At 45.4% G+C, this 17,057-nt stretch overlaps 1 protein-coding gene across 1 annotated transcript; it reads right to left on the bottom strand.

Annotated features, from left to right (window-relative positions):
- Window positions 1–238: 238 nt before the first annotated feature.
- LOC142908978 (protocadherin-17-like) lies at window positions 239–15,745 on the bottom strand. Its single transcript, XM_076059664.1, has 3 exons — window positions 15,710–15,745; window positions 13,551–15,109; window positions 239–3,783 (listed from the first exon to the last, which is right to left on the bottom strand). Exons 1-3 carry the CDS (start codon window positions 15,743–15,745, stop codon window positions 3,702–3,704), a joined length of 1,677 nt encoding a protein of 558 aa, XP_075915779.1. The 3' UTR covers window positions 239–3,701.
- Between the last annotated feature and the right edge of the window lie 1,312 nt (window positions 15,746–17,057).

Below are 17,057 nucleotides of genomic sequence, written 5' to 3'. Positions count from 1 at the left end.
TTATCACTCACTCTAGAAGTGTCTTATCACTCACTCTAGAAGTGTCTTATCACTCACTCTAGAAGTGTCTTATCACTCACTCTAGAAGTGTCTTATCACTCACTCTAGAAGTGTCTTATCACTCACTCTAGAAGTGTCTTATCACTCACTCTAGAAATGTCTAAATACGATGGTTAGCAATTATAAAAAAAGAATTCGTCAAAAAGTGGTCTTAAAATAAAAAATGTAACATGCGACATTTCAAGCAATGGCCTTTATTCAAAGAGCATGGGTCACAGAGGGGATAATACAAGTTGAATACCGCATTCTACATGATGGGGCCTTGATTAGAATTATATTTTTTTATGTTTTCTGATGACCAGTTTTTAATTGGTATATGAATAGTTAGCAAATCGGTGCTATTGGGAAACAGAAAACCTTTCAACAATCAAAAAGTACAAAATTTAATAACAAGTAAAATACCGTAAAAATATGTTCAGTTAAATGACAGTAATCTTTCATTTAAGTGCAACTTAATGCCTCAGAAAATCAAAGTGCCATGGGTCAAATTTCAACTGAAACATTCGAAGAACATATTCTTAGTTCTTTCGGTAAAGTCACGTTAAAGGGAAACAACAAAATAATAAATTATATATAAAACAAAAAAATTCGTCTCCCCCCTCCTCTTTTCAGAATATAGATGGACTAGTCCTAAATAAACTGCCAAATCGCTGCGCGTGGCGCTAACGTTTTTTATTATAAATAAATAAATGCACCGTTAAAAAATAAATTTATGCAAACCAACAGACCTGAAGACGACCGTTTGTGTTATGGTCGAAACGTCGTGAGAATTTGTTTTATTGTTTTATATATAATTTATTATTTTGTTGTTCCCTTTAACGTGACTTTACCGAAAGAACTAAGAATATGAATTACTGCAGTCACGAAAGCTTTAAATCAAAATTTTATTCGAAGAACATCTCCAGATAAAAAAAGAAAGTATTTATTTAAACATCCCATCGGTCATACAGAGGGCATTTGGCTCAAACCCAGGCAAACTCTGGGTCGGTTTCGACATTGAGTCTCGCATCAGCCAGAATCAGCCTTGTTGGAACCAAAGAGGGTCAACTATCAGATGTTTAGAGTCTAGGACTTTCTCTTAGACATGGGTTCCTTGGTCGACGAAAAAAAGAGTATACAGGGTGCGAAAAAAAAAATTCTCCCGATTTGAAATCGCTATATCTCTGCAACCACGAAACTGGCCCCATGAAAGAAAATCTTACCGCTTGAAAGGGCGGGGCATAAAGGTTCAAATGATTACCGCTAGACGCTTCTCCGAGTGCACAAACAGCCCCTAGCCTCAGTCATTTGCAAGACACACTGCCTCCAGTGTTGGATAGGTCGCACGGGACCCCAAGACTTGGCGCTACACTCTTGGCCCCAAAGATCCCCAGACATCACACCCTGCGACTTTTTCTTGTGGGGATACGTCAAAGACCGTCTTTTTGTGCCACCATTAGCGACTAATATGGATGACCCTTAACAGAATCACGGCAGCGGTGACTTCAGTGGAAGAAGACACTTTGAGAGGCATTTGGGACGAATTCAACTATCGTCTCGATGTTGTCCCTACAGCAGGTGGAGGGCACATAGAGCATTTATAAAATGGTTAGTAAAACTTGATAACTCATTAAACCGTTTGTAATTTCAAAGGAGTATATTTCATGATGGCAACATGTTACAATTACAATGTTGCCATCGTGAAATATACTGCTTTGAAATTGGGTCCATCGTTTTGAAACACCCTGTATAATACACTACGCAAAAGAATCATCACATCAGTGTACAATCGGTGCATTTTACCGCGGTCATGATGAAGTCAAAATTCTACACCTGGACTTACTTCCACTCAACAGCTCACGCGTGATGTCATTTCCCTTCGGGCGAAATTACGTCTTTGCTCGCTCGCGTTTCGTGACGTCATCATTGGGCCCTTTAGCAAAGGCGGGAAAGTTTCGTCGGGCAGGGCGTTAACGTCGTCGGCGTCGTTATCAGCGTTATAATTACACCACATCGCCTCTTGTCGCGGTTTGGTGTCTTGACAAGTTCATGCTCGTTATTGATACCAGCATGGTCGACTTTCAAGTGTTACGCTGCTGCTGCGCGTGCGGAACTTTCCAAGTTCATCAGGCGAGTGATGCGTGCGCCTGCTTGCGGACGAACCACTTTTAATTAAACCATCAACACATTTGATGTGATATGAATATGGGCCGTTGCCCGAAACGTCGCCTGGCATATATTTTTTCTGTTAAGGCTGCAGTGATATTGATGAATGCATTGAGTTTTAGTTTCTGTTGTCCTTGTGCACCGCTGCCAACGTAGAAGCAGTATCGCCAAATTACTTGTTTACATGCCGTATTGTCGTATATGTAATTGAAAGGCTTGCATGGGCCACCACGCCTGGCTAGGATAAAACCTTCCTGTCCATGGTTGATAGGTTAATCCAATGATGATGATGGCAATGGCTGCAAAGCCATCCGGCTCAACTTGCGTACCGGGAACGAACCCCACTGAGCTGCAATACGGCTCACCCGCAAGGTGGGCCCCCATGTGGTCGTTGATGGCTTTTTTAATAATTGTCATGTCTCGTTGTCATCCAATGTTTTTTTATGACTGGCAAATAAGTAACTCGCGTCATAATTTGGCGATACAGCATTCGTTGGCAGTGGTGCGCAACTAGCACAGTGCATAAGAACATCCTATGTGCTATGAAGCACATACAGTCCTAGAGACGTGGCCTCGCTGCACCTCCGGCCACGCCCCCACTTCGGTCTCTCGAGACGGAACCAGAGCCAGCATCACATGTCCTCCGGGGCCTCCGTTTCCGGGCCCCCTTTAATCCCCTGAGTTGGCACATGCCCTCTCCCTCTCTGCGACGGGACCCTGCTCCGTAGGGGCCTGCTTCTCCGCCACGTCTTCGTCGGCTCCCTCGAGAGGTACGTGCACACACCATTACCATTTGTAGTTGCAGTCGGCATATACGCCGTAGAGACGCCATTTAGGTCTCTATATCACCCCCCCCCCCGCCCCCTTATGAAACTCAGCCGTCTTGGCTGACCGACATAAAACCAATGTAATGTGTGGGCCGCCAACCTAGAATGCAACAAGGGAACAATACAACATATTCTTGGTTCTTTCAGTAAAGTCACGTAGAAGGGAAACAAAAATATAATATAAAATATATTTTTATTATTTCGGTAAAGTCACGTAGAAGGGAAACAAAAATATGACGAAAATATATGAATCCCTGCAGTCACGAAAGCTTTAAATAAAAAAAAAACAACAAATAATCCAGACCGAGGAAGAACCAATAATTTGAACCAAGGAGAGAAGAAAGGATGGAGGAAGAGAGAAAAACAACTTGGATGCAATTATTGACAATGGACGAGCCACCCCGCACATAAAACACCGCACTCGAGCACAAGACGAGCCCGAGTCAGCCATTGACCCATCTGGCTCGAGTCGCGGTCGCGGACCATGGGTGTAGGTGCACATCGACGCCGGAGGATGGTCATTTAAATCGAACCGTCTTTGCCTGAGTCCTTGATGCCGGCCCGTCAAGCGAGGAGGGTGCGGGTCCACCGACGGCTACGGAAGCAGCCAGAAGAAGGCTCGACGAGCCCAGCACCTCCTGAGCCGAAGAACCCTCATGTGGTAGGAGGTCAGGCGATGGTGGCTCCGGATTTCCCCGTTCCCCCCGGGCCGGTCTGACCGGTGACGTCGGCCCCTTTAGGCGCTTGGACCCTGCGGGCGGAACAATAAAACTGTCCTGAGGGAGGACGTCAGCCGACGTGCGCCCCAGCTCTTCGGCCTGACCAGACACCCGGCCCTCAGGAAGTGGCGATAAAAGACTAACGTCAGGCGGAAAAAAACGTTTTAGCCATGACAGGTACACAAACCAGTCGCGGCGACCACACTGAATCCGCACGCACTGCGGACTCCGCACCTCCACCACTTCGACCGGCCCTGCCATGTAATTCGGGGAGGTACCCAACGGGACGTGGGGGTAGTGGAGCCACGCCTTGTCTCCTGGCGTCCATAGGGTAATGGACTGGCGAGGCTTGACGAGCCGTTCGTTGGCCGCCTGTCGCAAGGGCGAGTTCCCCCAGATGCCTCTCTAGCTTCATCTAATCGCTGTAGGGTAAGGCGTAAGGGGTTCCATTTTTTTGTTCCATTTGGTATAGCCCTGTGAACCATTCGGCTCTTGAATCGGGTGCAACCGCAACAAACAAAAAACAAAAACATGAACAAGAAAACATCTTAAAGTGATTATGTCACTGTGCAAACAGAAAATCCAGGAAAAAAAACCATCAAAATATTCCTGAAATAGCACCGTACACCAACGCTGTGTGCAAAAATCCCAGTGGGATGCAAGTCAAACAACAACAACAATAACAACCACAAGACAACTAAGATTAAGGCCATCAGTCTAACTCCGTACTACAATAAACAAAAACTTGGCCAAACCAAAAAAACGTTTTCGAAATCACCAAAATAAAAGCCATAAATGCAATGTAACAGTGATCATAGGGACTGTGACCAAATTTTTAACAATAAACTACATTAATATGTAACATCAAACCCGAGAGCCATATTTTAGGTCACTGAATAGCAGTGGCAGCTAGGGGTGTACAACTCCTCTAGAGCAGTTTTGAGTGAAGATCTCATAGGTAGTGATTCAAGTTGCAGTTTATTGGCAATAGCATTCCAGACCCTGGGGGCATCAATAGCAAAGGCCCTTCCTCCGGTTTTTGTACTGCAATAGGGAACGTGAAGCTGGTAAATGAGCGAAGACCTGAGGTCAAATTTGTTCTTTGAAACAGAGAGGAGATCCAGTAGGTAGTCTGCAGATTTTTTGTAAGTACATCGTGAATAAATAAGATCTGGTGCACAAGTCGTCGAACATTAAGAGATGTTAAGTTTGACCCAATGTAGAGATCACAGTGGTGAGTCCTATATGGGCAGTTCAATGCAAATCTTAAGGCCGAGTGATAGATGGAATCAAGCTTCTTCAGTACAGTACTTGGGGCTGATTTATACACGATGTCACAGTAGTCAAGTAGAGGCAGTATGGTAGCTTTTATCATTTCCAAACGGAACATTGGGGGGAAGCAGTGCTTGTGCTGATACAGAAAACCAATTTTTATTTGTCTTTTTACCAATATAATCAATGTGATCTTCAAAATTCAGTTTTGAATCCAGGATGACCCCAAGATACTTATAGATCTTGACTTGCTCTATTTGATAATTATTTAAGGAATGTAATTGGGGAAAAATAACTTCCTGCTTTAGTCCCGGTGAGAAGCATAGCACCTTGGTTTTGGAGGAATTCAGGACTAGTTTAAGAGCAACTCGCTGATGTTGTAGTTTGTTGAAATCACCCTGGAGCTTAGCAATCACGTCATCTGGAGAGCGGCCAGCAGTAATCAGTATCGTGTCATCAGCAAAAGATTTATCCTGGAATGATCCAGGTCAGTGCCCAAGTCATTGACATAAAGAGAGAACAAGAGGGGGCCGAGGATGGAACCCTGTGGAACCCATTTTGTTATCTTAACACTGTTTGACCTCCAACGATCTGTGAATACAGTTTGGGTGCGAGAAAAGAGGTAATTTTTTAACCATTGTACTGTGTTTTCGGAAAAACCGAGGCAACTTAGTTTACTAAGCAGGGTGTTGTGGTTTACTGTATCAAAAGCTTTGGGCAGGGTCAAGAAAAAGACAGGCACAGAACTGCTTATGATCAAGGCTACTGTAAATTTGATTCAGAGAGTCTAATGCAGCAGATGGGGTGCTGTATTTTTTTCGGAACCCAGATTGTTTTAGATGTAGTAGATTGTTGGTGGACAGGAAACTGCTAATTTGGTAGTTCAATAATTTTTCAACAAATTTCATCAATGGGGACAAAATTGAGATCAGTCGGTAGTTATTGGGATCATCTTTAGGGCCCCCTTTGTGAAGTGGACGGACATAGGAATGTTTCCATTCTAGAGGAACTGATGCTTCTTTGATGGACAGATTGAAAACATGGGCTATAGGTTTGTATATTAGGTGACCAACAGTTAGTAGAGCAAGGACGGGAAAACTATCTCCTCCGGTAGAGGAGGACCCTTTGAGGTAGGACAGTTGTTTCAGAACATTACTTTCGTGGATTGGCTGGAAACTAAATTTGTTTAATGTTTGGACAGGGGTGTAGGAATTTGCATGAGCAGGGGTGACTCCCAATACATTATCAAAAAGATTACCAGCTTCAGAAAAATGAAGGTTAAAATTCATAATAAAGGTTTTTGAGTTAGATCGCGTTATTTATAAATGTGTCGTAACCCTCCACCACTCGACACGGCCAATCAGCAAAAAAAGTGTCACGTTGACAAAAGACAAATAATTCACTACTTTAGCCCACCGGTGTGTTGAAGAGTGAATCCACAACATTTACAGTTTGAGTACGATGTTTCGCTGGTAAATACATCCAGCATCATCGGGCAATTCGCCAGAATGGTAAAGCCCTCGCTTGCTCCCGGTTTTAAATAGAGCAGCAGGGTGACGTCATCATTTAACTCATATCAGGTGCAGTGATTAGAGGCGGAGGGGGGTATTGTAATTATATAATCGATTAGTAATCAGTCAATGGTTATGATTAGTAATGAGTTGTAGATTAGTAATTAGTTGTAATGTGTTAGTGATTATATGCTATTTTAGTAATCCGTTAATTAGTATGTGTTTCCCCATAAGGAATTGTAATGTGCATTCATATTCTTAGCTCCCTCGGCAAAGCCACGCTGAAGGGAAACAAGAAAACAACAAATATATATTTTATTATTTTATTGCTTCCCCCCAACGCGACTCCACCGAAAGAGCCAAGAACATGAATTACTGCAGTCACGAAAGCTTTAAATTAAAATGTAATGTGTATTATTTAATAATACGCTTCCAGGCCGGACTAAGCCTGTAGCTGTCAGAGCGATTAAAGTTATTTTTATTCCTCTCAATTTCAATGGATTCTCTAATTAGTCTTTGCCAGTAATAATTAGTTTTACACAATACTGCAACATTATCAAAATCAATTGAGTGTCCTTGTTGACAAGCATGTTCTGCCACTGCCGACAGTTGTGTTTGAGATAATTTAATATTTCTCTGATGTTCTTTTAGTCTTACACTGATGTTACGTCCCGTCTGTCCAATATAGCATCTGCCACATAAACAATCCGATATACACCTTCTGTAATGCGTCTTTAGTGCAAGATACTAGTTTTAGAATTTTGTGTACTGTACCAAATCTTACTGTAATGTTTTGCTTTTGCAAAACACGGGCTAATTTGTCAGTTACTCTTGAGATATATGGAATTTTTATTGTTTTAACAATCTGATCGCTTTCAGCAGTATTGCTTTGTGATCGTGATTTGGCATTCAGTGCTGTTAATTTGAGCATTATTGTAGCCATTCTGTCGTGTTTGATCTCTCTCACTAGACTCTCACCATCTGACACTGTTTTAGCCCGATGTATGAGCGTCTTGATAAGAGAGGATTTCTGAGCTGGATGATGATGTGAATCTGCATTCAGATAGGCATCAGTGTGCGTTTGCTTTCTGTAAACGCTGTGTGTTATTTTACCGTTTAGGCCATGTCCAAGCAAAATATCTAGGAATGGGAGTGTGTTATTCACCTCCATTTCCATGGTGAACTGGTTGGCCGGGTTTTGTGCATTGAGATGATTTAGAAAATCATTAAGTGTATCTTTACCAAGTGGCCAGACAACCAAAGTGTCATCCACATATCTAAACCAAAAGGATGGTTTTAATGTGCTCGAGGCAAGTGCTCTTATTTCAAAGTTTTCCATGTACAAATTTGCTATAGCAGGCGATAAAGGAGAGCCCATTGCTGCTCCTTCCTTTTGTTTAAATAAATCCCCTCTCCATAAGAAGTAAGTGTTATTTAAACAATGGTCAGCAAGTTTCGGAATATCTTTTGGTAAACTGGTATTCTTTACTAGTGTATCAAGCAATTTAAGCTAATTGATATGTGGCAGAGCCAATTGTACTGACTATGGGTCGTAATGGGATGCCGATTTTATGAAGACCACTGCAATAATTGCAAATTCATTAATCCCTAAAAATGAGCAATACCAAATTAATCCAAGGGCCTCAAAACCACCTAGACTCTATGGGCTACCAAAGATTCATAAAATCGGCATCCCATTATGACCCATAGTACAATTGGCTCTGCCACATATCAATTAGCAAAATATATAACCAAACAAATACAGCCCTACATCGGTAGGACATCTTCATTCATAAAAAAAATTCAGAACATCTTGTGAATGTGATTAGATATATTAAACTTACTCCTGATGATATTCTGGTAAGTTTTGATGTGATTTCTCTATTCACTAAGGTTCCAGTGAGCGAATCGCTTAAATTACTTGATACACTAGTAAAGAATACCGGTTTACCAAAAGATATTCCGAAACTTGCTGACCATTGTTTGAATAACACTTACTTCTTATGGAGAGGGGATTTCTTTAAACAAAAGGAAGGGGCAGCAATGGGCTCTCCTTTATTCCCTGCTATAGCAAATTTGTACATGAACACTTTGAAATAAGAGCACTTGCCTCGAGCACATTAAAACCATCCTTTTGGTTTAGATATGTGGATGACACTTTGGTTGTCTGGCCACATGGTAAAGATACACTTAATGATTTTCTAAATCATCTCAATGCACAAAACCTGGCCAACCAGTTCACCATGGAAATGGAGGTGAATAACACACTCCCATTCCTAGATATTTTGCTTGGACATGGCCTAAATGGTAAAATAACACACAGCGTTTACAGAAAGCAAACGCACACTGATGCCTATCTGAATGCAGATTCACATCATCATCCAGCTCAGAAATCCTCTCTTATCAAGACGCTCATACATCGGGCTAAAACAGTGTCAGATGGTGAGAGTCTAGTGAGAGAGATCAAACACGACAGAATGGCTACAATAATGCTCAAATTAACAGCACTGAATGCCAAATCACGATCGCAAAGCAATACTGCTGAAAGCGATCAGATTGTTAAAACAATAAAAATTCCATATATCTCAAGAGTAACTGACAAATTAGCCCGTGTTTTGCAAAAGCAAAACATTACAGTAAGATTTGGTACAGTACACAAAATTCAAAAACTAGTATCTTGCACTAAAGACGCATTACCTGAATTATCAACAGAAGGTGTATATTGGATTAATTGTTTATGTGGCAGATGCTATATTGGACAGACGGGGCGTAACATCAGTGTAAGACTAAAAGAACATCAGAGAAATATTAAATTATCTCAAACACAACTGTCGGCAGTGGCAGAACATGCTTGTCAACAAGGACACTCAATTGATTTTGATAATGTTGCAGTGTTGTGTAAAACTAATTATTACTGGCAAAGACTAATTAAAGAATCCATTGAAATTGAGAGGAATAAAAATAACCTTAATCGCTCTGACAGCTACAGGCTTAGTGCGGCCTGGAAGCGTATTATTAAATAATACACATTACATTTAAATTTAAAGCTTTCGTGACTGCAGTAATTCATGTTCTTGGCTCTTTTGGTGGAGTCGCGTTGGGGGGAAGCAATAAAATAATAAAATATATATTTGTTGTTTTCCTGTTTCCCTTCAGCGTGGCTTTGCCGAGGGAGCTAAGAATATGAATGCACATTACAATTCCTTATGGGGAAACACATACTAATTAACGGATTACTAAAATAGCATATAATCACTAACACACATTACAACTAATTACTAATCTACAACTCATTACTAATCATAACCATTGACTGATTACTAATCGATTATATAATTACAATACCCTCCGCCTCTGATCACTGCACCTGATATGAGTTAAATGATGACGTCACCCTGCTGCTCTATTTAAAACCGGGAGCAAGCGAGGGCTTTACCATTCTGGCGAATTACCCGATGATGCTGGATGTATTTACCAGCGAAACGTCGTACTCAAACTGTAAATGTTGTGGATTCACTCTTCAACACACCGGTGGGCTAATTATTTTTTTGTCTTTATTTGTCATTTGTCAACGTGACACTTTTTTGCTGATTGGCCGTGTCGGGTGGTGGAGGGTTACGACACATTTATAAATAACGCGATCTAACCCAAAAACCTTTATTATGGATATTGGTCGCGAAAGCCTACGTGTTAAACCAAAGTTAAAATTGTCAACTATTTTTTTGGGAACTGAAAAATATTCCTCATTTTGGTTAAGCTCAACGGGCAGATTATCTGTTTTGGATGCCTTTTCGATACATTTGAATGTTTTCCAAAAAATCCTGGCATTTCCATGTGATTCCAGGAGAATGGAGGAAAAGTAGGCATTTTTTCCATGCCGTACTTTTTTGATGCATCTATTCCTTAAAATCCTGTATTCTAGCAAGTCATTTACCAAATTACTTTTCTGAGCACATGCCCAAGCCTTGTCCCTAGTTTTCATGAGCTTTGTAATCAAAGGATAATATCATGGTGGGCGGTTGCCTTGAGTTTTAAATCTAGCCAATGGAGCATGTTTGTTAAGAATTTGCAGAAACGTGTACAGTTGTCCCTCACTATAACGCGGTTCACCTTTCGCGGCCTCGCTGTTTCGCAGATTTTTTTAGTGAAATTTCGCATGCTTTTTTTTCCTGCGTACAGTATGAACGCGCATTGTGTTCGGCGTCCTGATTGGCTAAGGGAGAACCGCACATCTGTTCTGCGTCCTGATTAGCTAAGGGAGTACAAAATGCGTTCGGCTAGCCAGATTTACAAAAATGTTTGGGCTTGAAAACAGGTTTTGATCTTTGGTTTCATTTACTAATATTGTACTTATTTTTTTAAATCTGCGAAAGTTTGAACTTTGAGAGTGTTTAAATAAGAGAGAAATGTGAGAAAATGTTAATGCCTGTCTGAGAAAAGTGTTTAAAAGTGTGTGGTTAGGGGTTTTACGGCCTTAAAAGATGTATAATAATTGTAAAAAATAAAGCTGATTACTTCGCGGATTTCGTCTATTGCGGGTTATTTTTAGAACGTATCCCCCGCGATAAACGAGGGACCACTGTACCTGAAAGTCTCCCAAGCCGTAGTCAGGTTGGGGATATCACAGACCTTGTCAATATCCGAGTAAAGCACATTAGTAAATGCCTGAGTGCTGAAGTGCCTCAAAGAGTGCTTCTCAACAATTTTAGCAGGGGCTTTGGGTCTGGCTGATGATCTCACCCCAAAAATGAAGGAGCGATCACTAAGGTTATTACCCAGAACACCAGTCAGTGCGAAATTGTGAGGGGCATTTGTCAATAGGATGTCAAGCAGAGTTGACTGTCCCGGATTTTTTAGGTTGGGTCTTGTGGGGACATTTATTAATTGAAACAGGTTAAATTCATCTGTAAAATTTGTGGCCATGGCTGGCGAGTTTAGCCAAATCCAATTTAGATCACCCACTAAAACTATTTCACCTTTAGGCAGGCCCCCAAAAAGCTCTCTCAGTGCCGATGCAGCTTCAACATCCTTCCCACTAGGCGGTCTATAGCAGCACACTACCAATATCTGTTGATTATTTGGGAGAGTTATTCTGAGAGCCAAACCTTCAAAGCAACATTTTTTAAACAAGGAGTGAGCTGGTGAACATGCAATAGTATTACGAACATAGATGCCAATTCCACCTCCTTTAGATACTCAGTAAAGCCGAAAAAGGTTGTAGTTCAATCGTAATCTGCTAGTCATTGATGGTAGGAGTGAGAAATGTTTCTGTTAGGCAAAAAATGTCCAGGTAAAGATCTGCCACTTCTAGTTTTAGTTGACTTAATTCAATCACAAGCCCTCTGATGTTGACATGTAGAACACCAACACCTTTCCTGCCAGAAAAATCTACAGAATTATACGAGTTCTTTATATTTGGGCCAGGATGAAGCTCAATACCACCCAGAAATAAGAAAAGTAGAATTAATAGTTTGCACAAGTATTTTCCGTGAAAGGATGAAGAGCGGTGAACCTTGGACGAATAGCAGCAGCTCGCAGATGGTGTTATTTTTAAGAGCAGAATGAAGTTTGAAAGGAGTGCTGGTGAAGTAATGGGACAAAGATAGGGTTTAAAAGGATACAATGATGGAGTGTAGAAGTGTCTATGAGCTGTTTCATTTGCAGGTGTAGTGGCAAATCGAGCAACAAGTATGGACGCAAAGTAACGAGGGTAGCCGTTTGTAGAGTTGAGTGTGGCACTAGATATGGCCGGGAGGGACAGCAGTATGATATACAGCAGGAGAATTGCCATCTTTAAAATATCCGGGGTATACATAGATTAACACACAAGCAGAATAGAAAAATATATATATAATTATAGGCCGAGCGCGAGAAAAACGTCTTGCCGCACTCGTCACACATGCCCGGCTTCTCACCCATGTGCTAGGGTCCGATATCCTAGTACACTTCTCCAGCGGTTTTAACTGCACATCAATCGGTGGGTCACGCTCCCTTCCATACATCAAAAAGAACGTGGAAAACCCAGTAGAAGCATGCGGGGCGGAACTGTATGCTGCGAGCACACCTGGAAAGTGTACCAGTCGGATTGTGTTTCATTGACACGTTGGCATAACATCGAAGTCAGGGTTCTGCGTAACCTCTCTACCATACCATCCGTCTGGGGGTGATAAGGCGACGTACCCACCTTTTTGGTACCCAAATGCTCGCAAACCTCCTTCAACAGCTTCGACGAACATTTTTTTGCCTTGGTCTGTCAAGAGACATTCAGGGGCGCCTTTGTCTAATACGTAGCCATGAAGGAACACGTCTGTGATGGTCTCCGCCGACTGGTTTGGTAACGGCCAGGCCATTGGCCAACGCGACAAATACTCCACCTTTGAAGATGGGTCCTCGCTGGGACCACGTGTTTCGTGTTTTTTTTAAACGTATATTAAGTTCGCCAAAAGGAGTGCCCGGATCTCAGCACGATTCGTATTGCGTAATTGTGGCAATCCGTATTCTTCTAATGTGCCTCATTATATCCGCTTCTGAGTCTCTTAAACATCTGCCACCAGCAGATCCCACGGACTCGTGGGAATCCCCCCCCCCCCCCCCCCCCGTGTCGTGCTGCTCAACCCTCGCCTGTCCGAGCGACAAATGCGACCACCATTACATTATAATTGATAACCGGAGTAAAATGCATGGAGATGAAATTTCAGCAAAGTCAATGAATCATACACAATGCCAACTATGGCCCAACATATTTTATACTTGATTGAAATTTAATTACGTGGACAGTCTATGGAGATGTGTATAGAATTTTTTTGTATTTCCCCCTCGCCGTGCATGCTGCATTGTGCGTAACGCACACTTGGTGGAGGGGGGGAGATGATGAATCGTGATGGACGATTGATTTTCAATATTTCTTAAGTTATTGCCAGGGCAGTCACGGAGTGAAAACTCAGCGGAGATTACTTCGCAGGCCTCCCCGGGCCCGCGCGGTAACTTAAAAAAGGGGGGCGTCTCACATCGTTTACCTGTGCGGCAGGCTGCGCGAAGCCGCCGAGCAGCAGGTCAGACCGGCACGCGCGTCCGCCGCCTCCGAGGGCAGGAACGACCGGTACTCGTAGGTGTCGAGCGCGATGACGGATGCCGGATCGCTATCGGAGCCCGCCTTGCTGCAGGCGGCCGCCTCGAGCTCGTCACGCACCAGCATCACGTCGTTCTTGCGCGGGCTTGGCCGCGCGCTGGACTCGTCGGCCGCGCGGCAGTTGTAGATGCGCAACTCCTTGTTCTCCCGCTTGCAGTGCAGCACGATCATCGCCATGGCCACATTCAGGACGCACGACACTGCGCCCAGCGCCACGATCACGATGAACGATGTCTTGAAGGCGCCGCCCCCGCCGGTGCCGCTGCTGCCACCGACATCGTCGCCGGAGCTGCCCAGGAGCCGGCCCTCGGGGTGCGCGTCTGTGACGAGCACGCGCACCGTGGCCGTGGCGGTGATGGCCGGCTCGCCCCCGTCGCGCACGGCGATGGCAAGCTCGTGCCGCGCGTGCTCGTGGGGCAACGCCCGCGCCGTGCGCACGACCCCATCGGAGGCGTCGATCCGGAAGAGGCCACAATCGTTGCCACGTACGATGGCGTAGCTCAGTCGGGCGTTTTCGTTTCCGTCGTCGTCGGACGCGCGCACCTGCGTGACGAGCGTGCCGGCGCGGGCGCCCGGCGCCACGTACACGTCGGCCGTGCCGTTGGCGTCGAGCGGCGGCGCGATGACCACCGGCGCGTTGTCGTTCACGTCGCCGATGATGAGCGCCACGGCCGCCTCGCCGCGCAGAGGCGGCGCGCCGTTGTCGCGCGCCTGCACGCGGAACTCTAGCCGGCGCGTGCGCTCGTGGTCGAAGGCACGGAGGGCGTAGAGGGCGCCGCTCGCCGGTTCGATGGACACGTAGGCGAACACCAACATGCCGTCGATCTGCGAGTCCACGATGGAATAGTCGACCTGCGCGTTCTGCTGCGCGTCCGAGTCGCTGGCGCTCACCGAGCCCACGTAGGCGCCGGGGATGTTGTTCTCGGGCACGTGCAGCTCGTAGGCGGAGCGGGAGAAGTGCGGCGCGTTGTCGTTCTCGTCCGTGACGCGCACCGCGAACGTCTTGACCGACACGAGCGGCGGCACGCCGTTGTCCCGCGCCACCGCCGTCAGGTTGTACTCGGCGGCCGCCTCGCGGTCCAGCTGCGTCGCCGTCACCAGCGCGTAGACCTCGCCCCCGTCCGAGGCGTGCAGGGCGAAGGGCAGCGTCGCGCCGGACCCCACGGCCGACGCGCTCTCGAGCGTGCAACTCACGCGCCCGTTGGGGCCAGAGTCGCGGTCCTTCACGCGGACGAAGGCCACGAAGGCACCGGGCGGCACCCCCTCGGACACGCCGACGACGGCCGCGTCGTCCGTGACGCTGCCGCCGCCCTGGCCGAGGACGAGCACCTGCACGTCGGGCGCGTTGTCGTTCACGTCGAGGATGCGCACGAGCACCTCGCTGTATGCGGGGATGGAGTTGGGCCCCCGGTCGCGCGCCTGCACGTAGATCTCGTAGACGTTGGCCTCCTCGTGTAAGGATGTTATTAACTGACAGTTATGTTTCCATCCTACCTGCCTGTTTCAGCTGTTATTTCCGACTCTCCGAGTACATCACCGGGCTAAATGTCTGTGAGGCAGCCCAGGCACAGGATCCCCTCCACCTCCGGTGGCTGGGGACCTTCTCACAATGACACGCTAATCTCTCACATTTACATACAAATTCCTTCTCTAGCTCTGCCCACTTACCTTTGGGTTGAGCCCACCAAAATCCGATATAAACTCTTGTTGCAGCAGCAGCTCTTTCTCTTATGTCAGCAGTTCTCCTGCTGTATCTGTTCCTCTGTTCCACCTGATGACGGTCGCTTGTGTTGCGATCGAAACGTCATGTGGTTTAATTGATTGTATTTTCTACACACTACGTGATGACTTTACCAAAAAAAACAAAGAGTATGGATCCCTGCAGTCACGAAAACTTCAAATCTAGATAAAAAAAACCATCAGCCAAAATTTGCATTCATTGCTAGAGCGGAGGAATGGAAATGGTGGAATGGAGTGGTCGTGCATTGCACGTAGCACGAGCGCTCTTCGGTATACACTCTCACACTCGGGAGGGGGGGGGGTTACATCGGCCAGAGACACGGTGGCCGACACAACATTCATCGTAGGAAAATCTGTTTCGTAAACGGGCTCGTGTATCAGATAATGTGTCTGGCATCACTACGTCAGCTGAATAGGGGGCATAAAAAACAAACAGTGGCTAAAGAGGGGCTGATAAAAGCCATATTGAGCTACGTACTTATTAGTGCACCCCTTGCAGCAACAATCTAGTTAATTGCTCTAATATAGATGTAATGTCAGGGTTACGTCTACTGACATGACAAAGTGACACCTTCTGGCATTGCAAGGGTTTCACGGGTACAGCCACAGAGGTAACAGCCAATCGGGGAAGGAGGCGTATCTGAGGCAAAGGTAACAGGAGGGGTTAGCCGAGATGCTCCGGGAACCTGCTCGAAGGTTCCACGAGAGGGCGTGGCCGGAGGCGGGGCTTAGCCACTCCTGGGGGTATATAAGGGGGAGCGGACCCGGAGCTCGGGGCTCGTGTGGGGTCCTGGGTCCTGGCTGCGTCGCTGTTCACCGACATCGCTCTCCGTCGTCCGACCACGTGGAAGATCTCCTGCGTGGGTTCCATCGCCGTCGTCGTCACACCGCCAGCCAGCGGCGGTGACGAGTGAAGGGCGAGGGGACCACGCCGAGTGATCGGCTGTGCGTGTGGCCAGTAGAGGTGTTACTGCCTCGTGTTACATTCAGTGAGAGGAAGAACCGGTGTTGTGCCCAGTGTGAGAAATAAATAAGAAGTACCCTCTATACGACGTGTCGTGGAAGTCGCTCATTACATATATATCAGTCTGCAGGTAATTGACAATTACTGATATTTACATCAGGCTGTAGCCATGGCAGCTATTTGTACTGCATTAAACACCATAGCTAGTACACCTAGCATTACCCAACACTTAAACCGTGATATTTAAAACACGGTACAACGTCGCGTATCTGCTCATTTGGAACTTAAGGTATATATGCGGATGAGGTGAAAGAATCAGATATGCGAACATCTATTTAAAGTCACACTTACACCGTGCACAACGTACCGCTGCTGAGTGCGGGCGGTGAATTGTGTTCGGGAGGAAGATATACGCCAGTCGGATATGCAACGTTGTACTGAACTGAAAACGTTTAGAAAGTGGCAATACGATGTGACAGTGGTCATAACGCTGCCAATGGACAGACTGCAGCCCGTTGGAACACTATTAAATTAGTCATTATCCACAGGCTCGCTGACAGGTGTTGTTGGGTTTTGCAAGATATTCTGTAAATGCGAGATCAATGGGAGAAATATTTGATCCCAACACCGACCCGTGCATTTCTGTGCGCGTGATGAAGATAACGGACGGTCCACCCCTCTTTGTTTTTT

This window comes from Petromyzon marinus, unplaced genomic scaffold (assembly GCF_048934315.1).
Source record: "Petromyzon marinus isolate PM22_M1 ecotype Great Lakes invasive population unplaced genomic scaffold, UKy_Petmar_22M1.pri1.0 PM_G_Scaffold_11, whole genome shotgun sequence".
Taxonomy (NCBI): Eukaryota; Metazoa; Chordata; class Hyperoartia; order Petromyzontiformes; family Petromyzontidae; genus Petromyzon; species Petromyzon marinus.
Note: the sequence above shows the minus strand (reverse complement) of the source record. Positions and strands in the feature narration are given on the sequence as shown.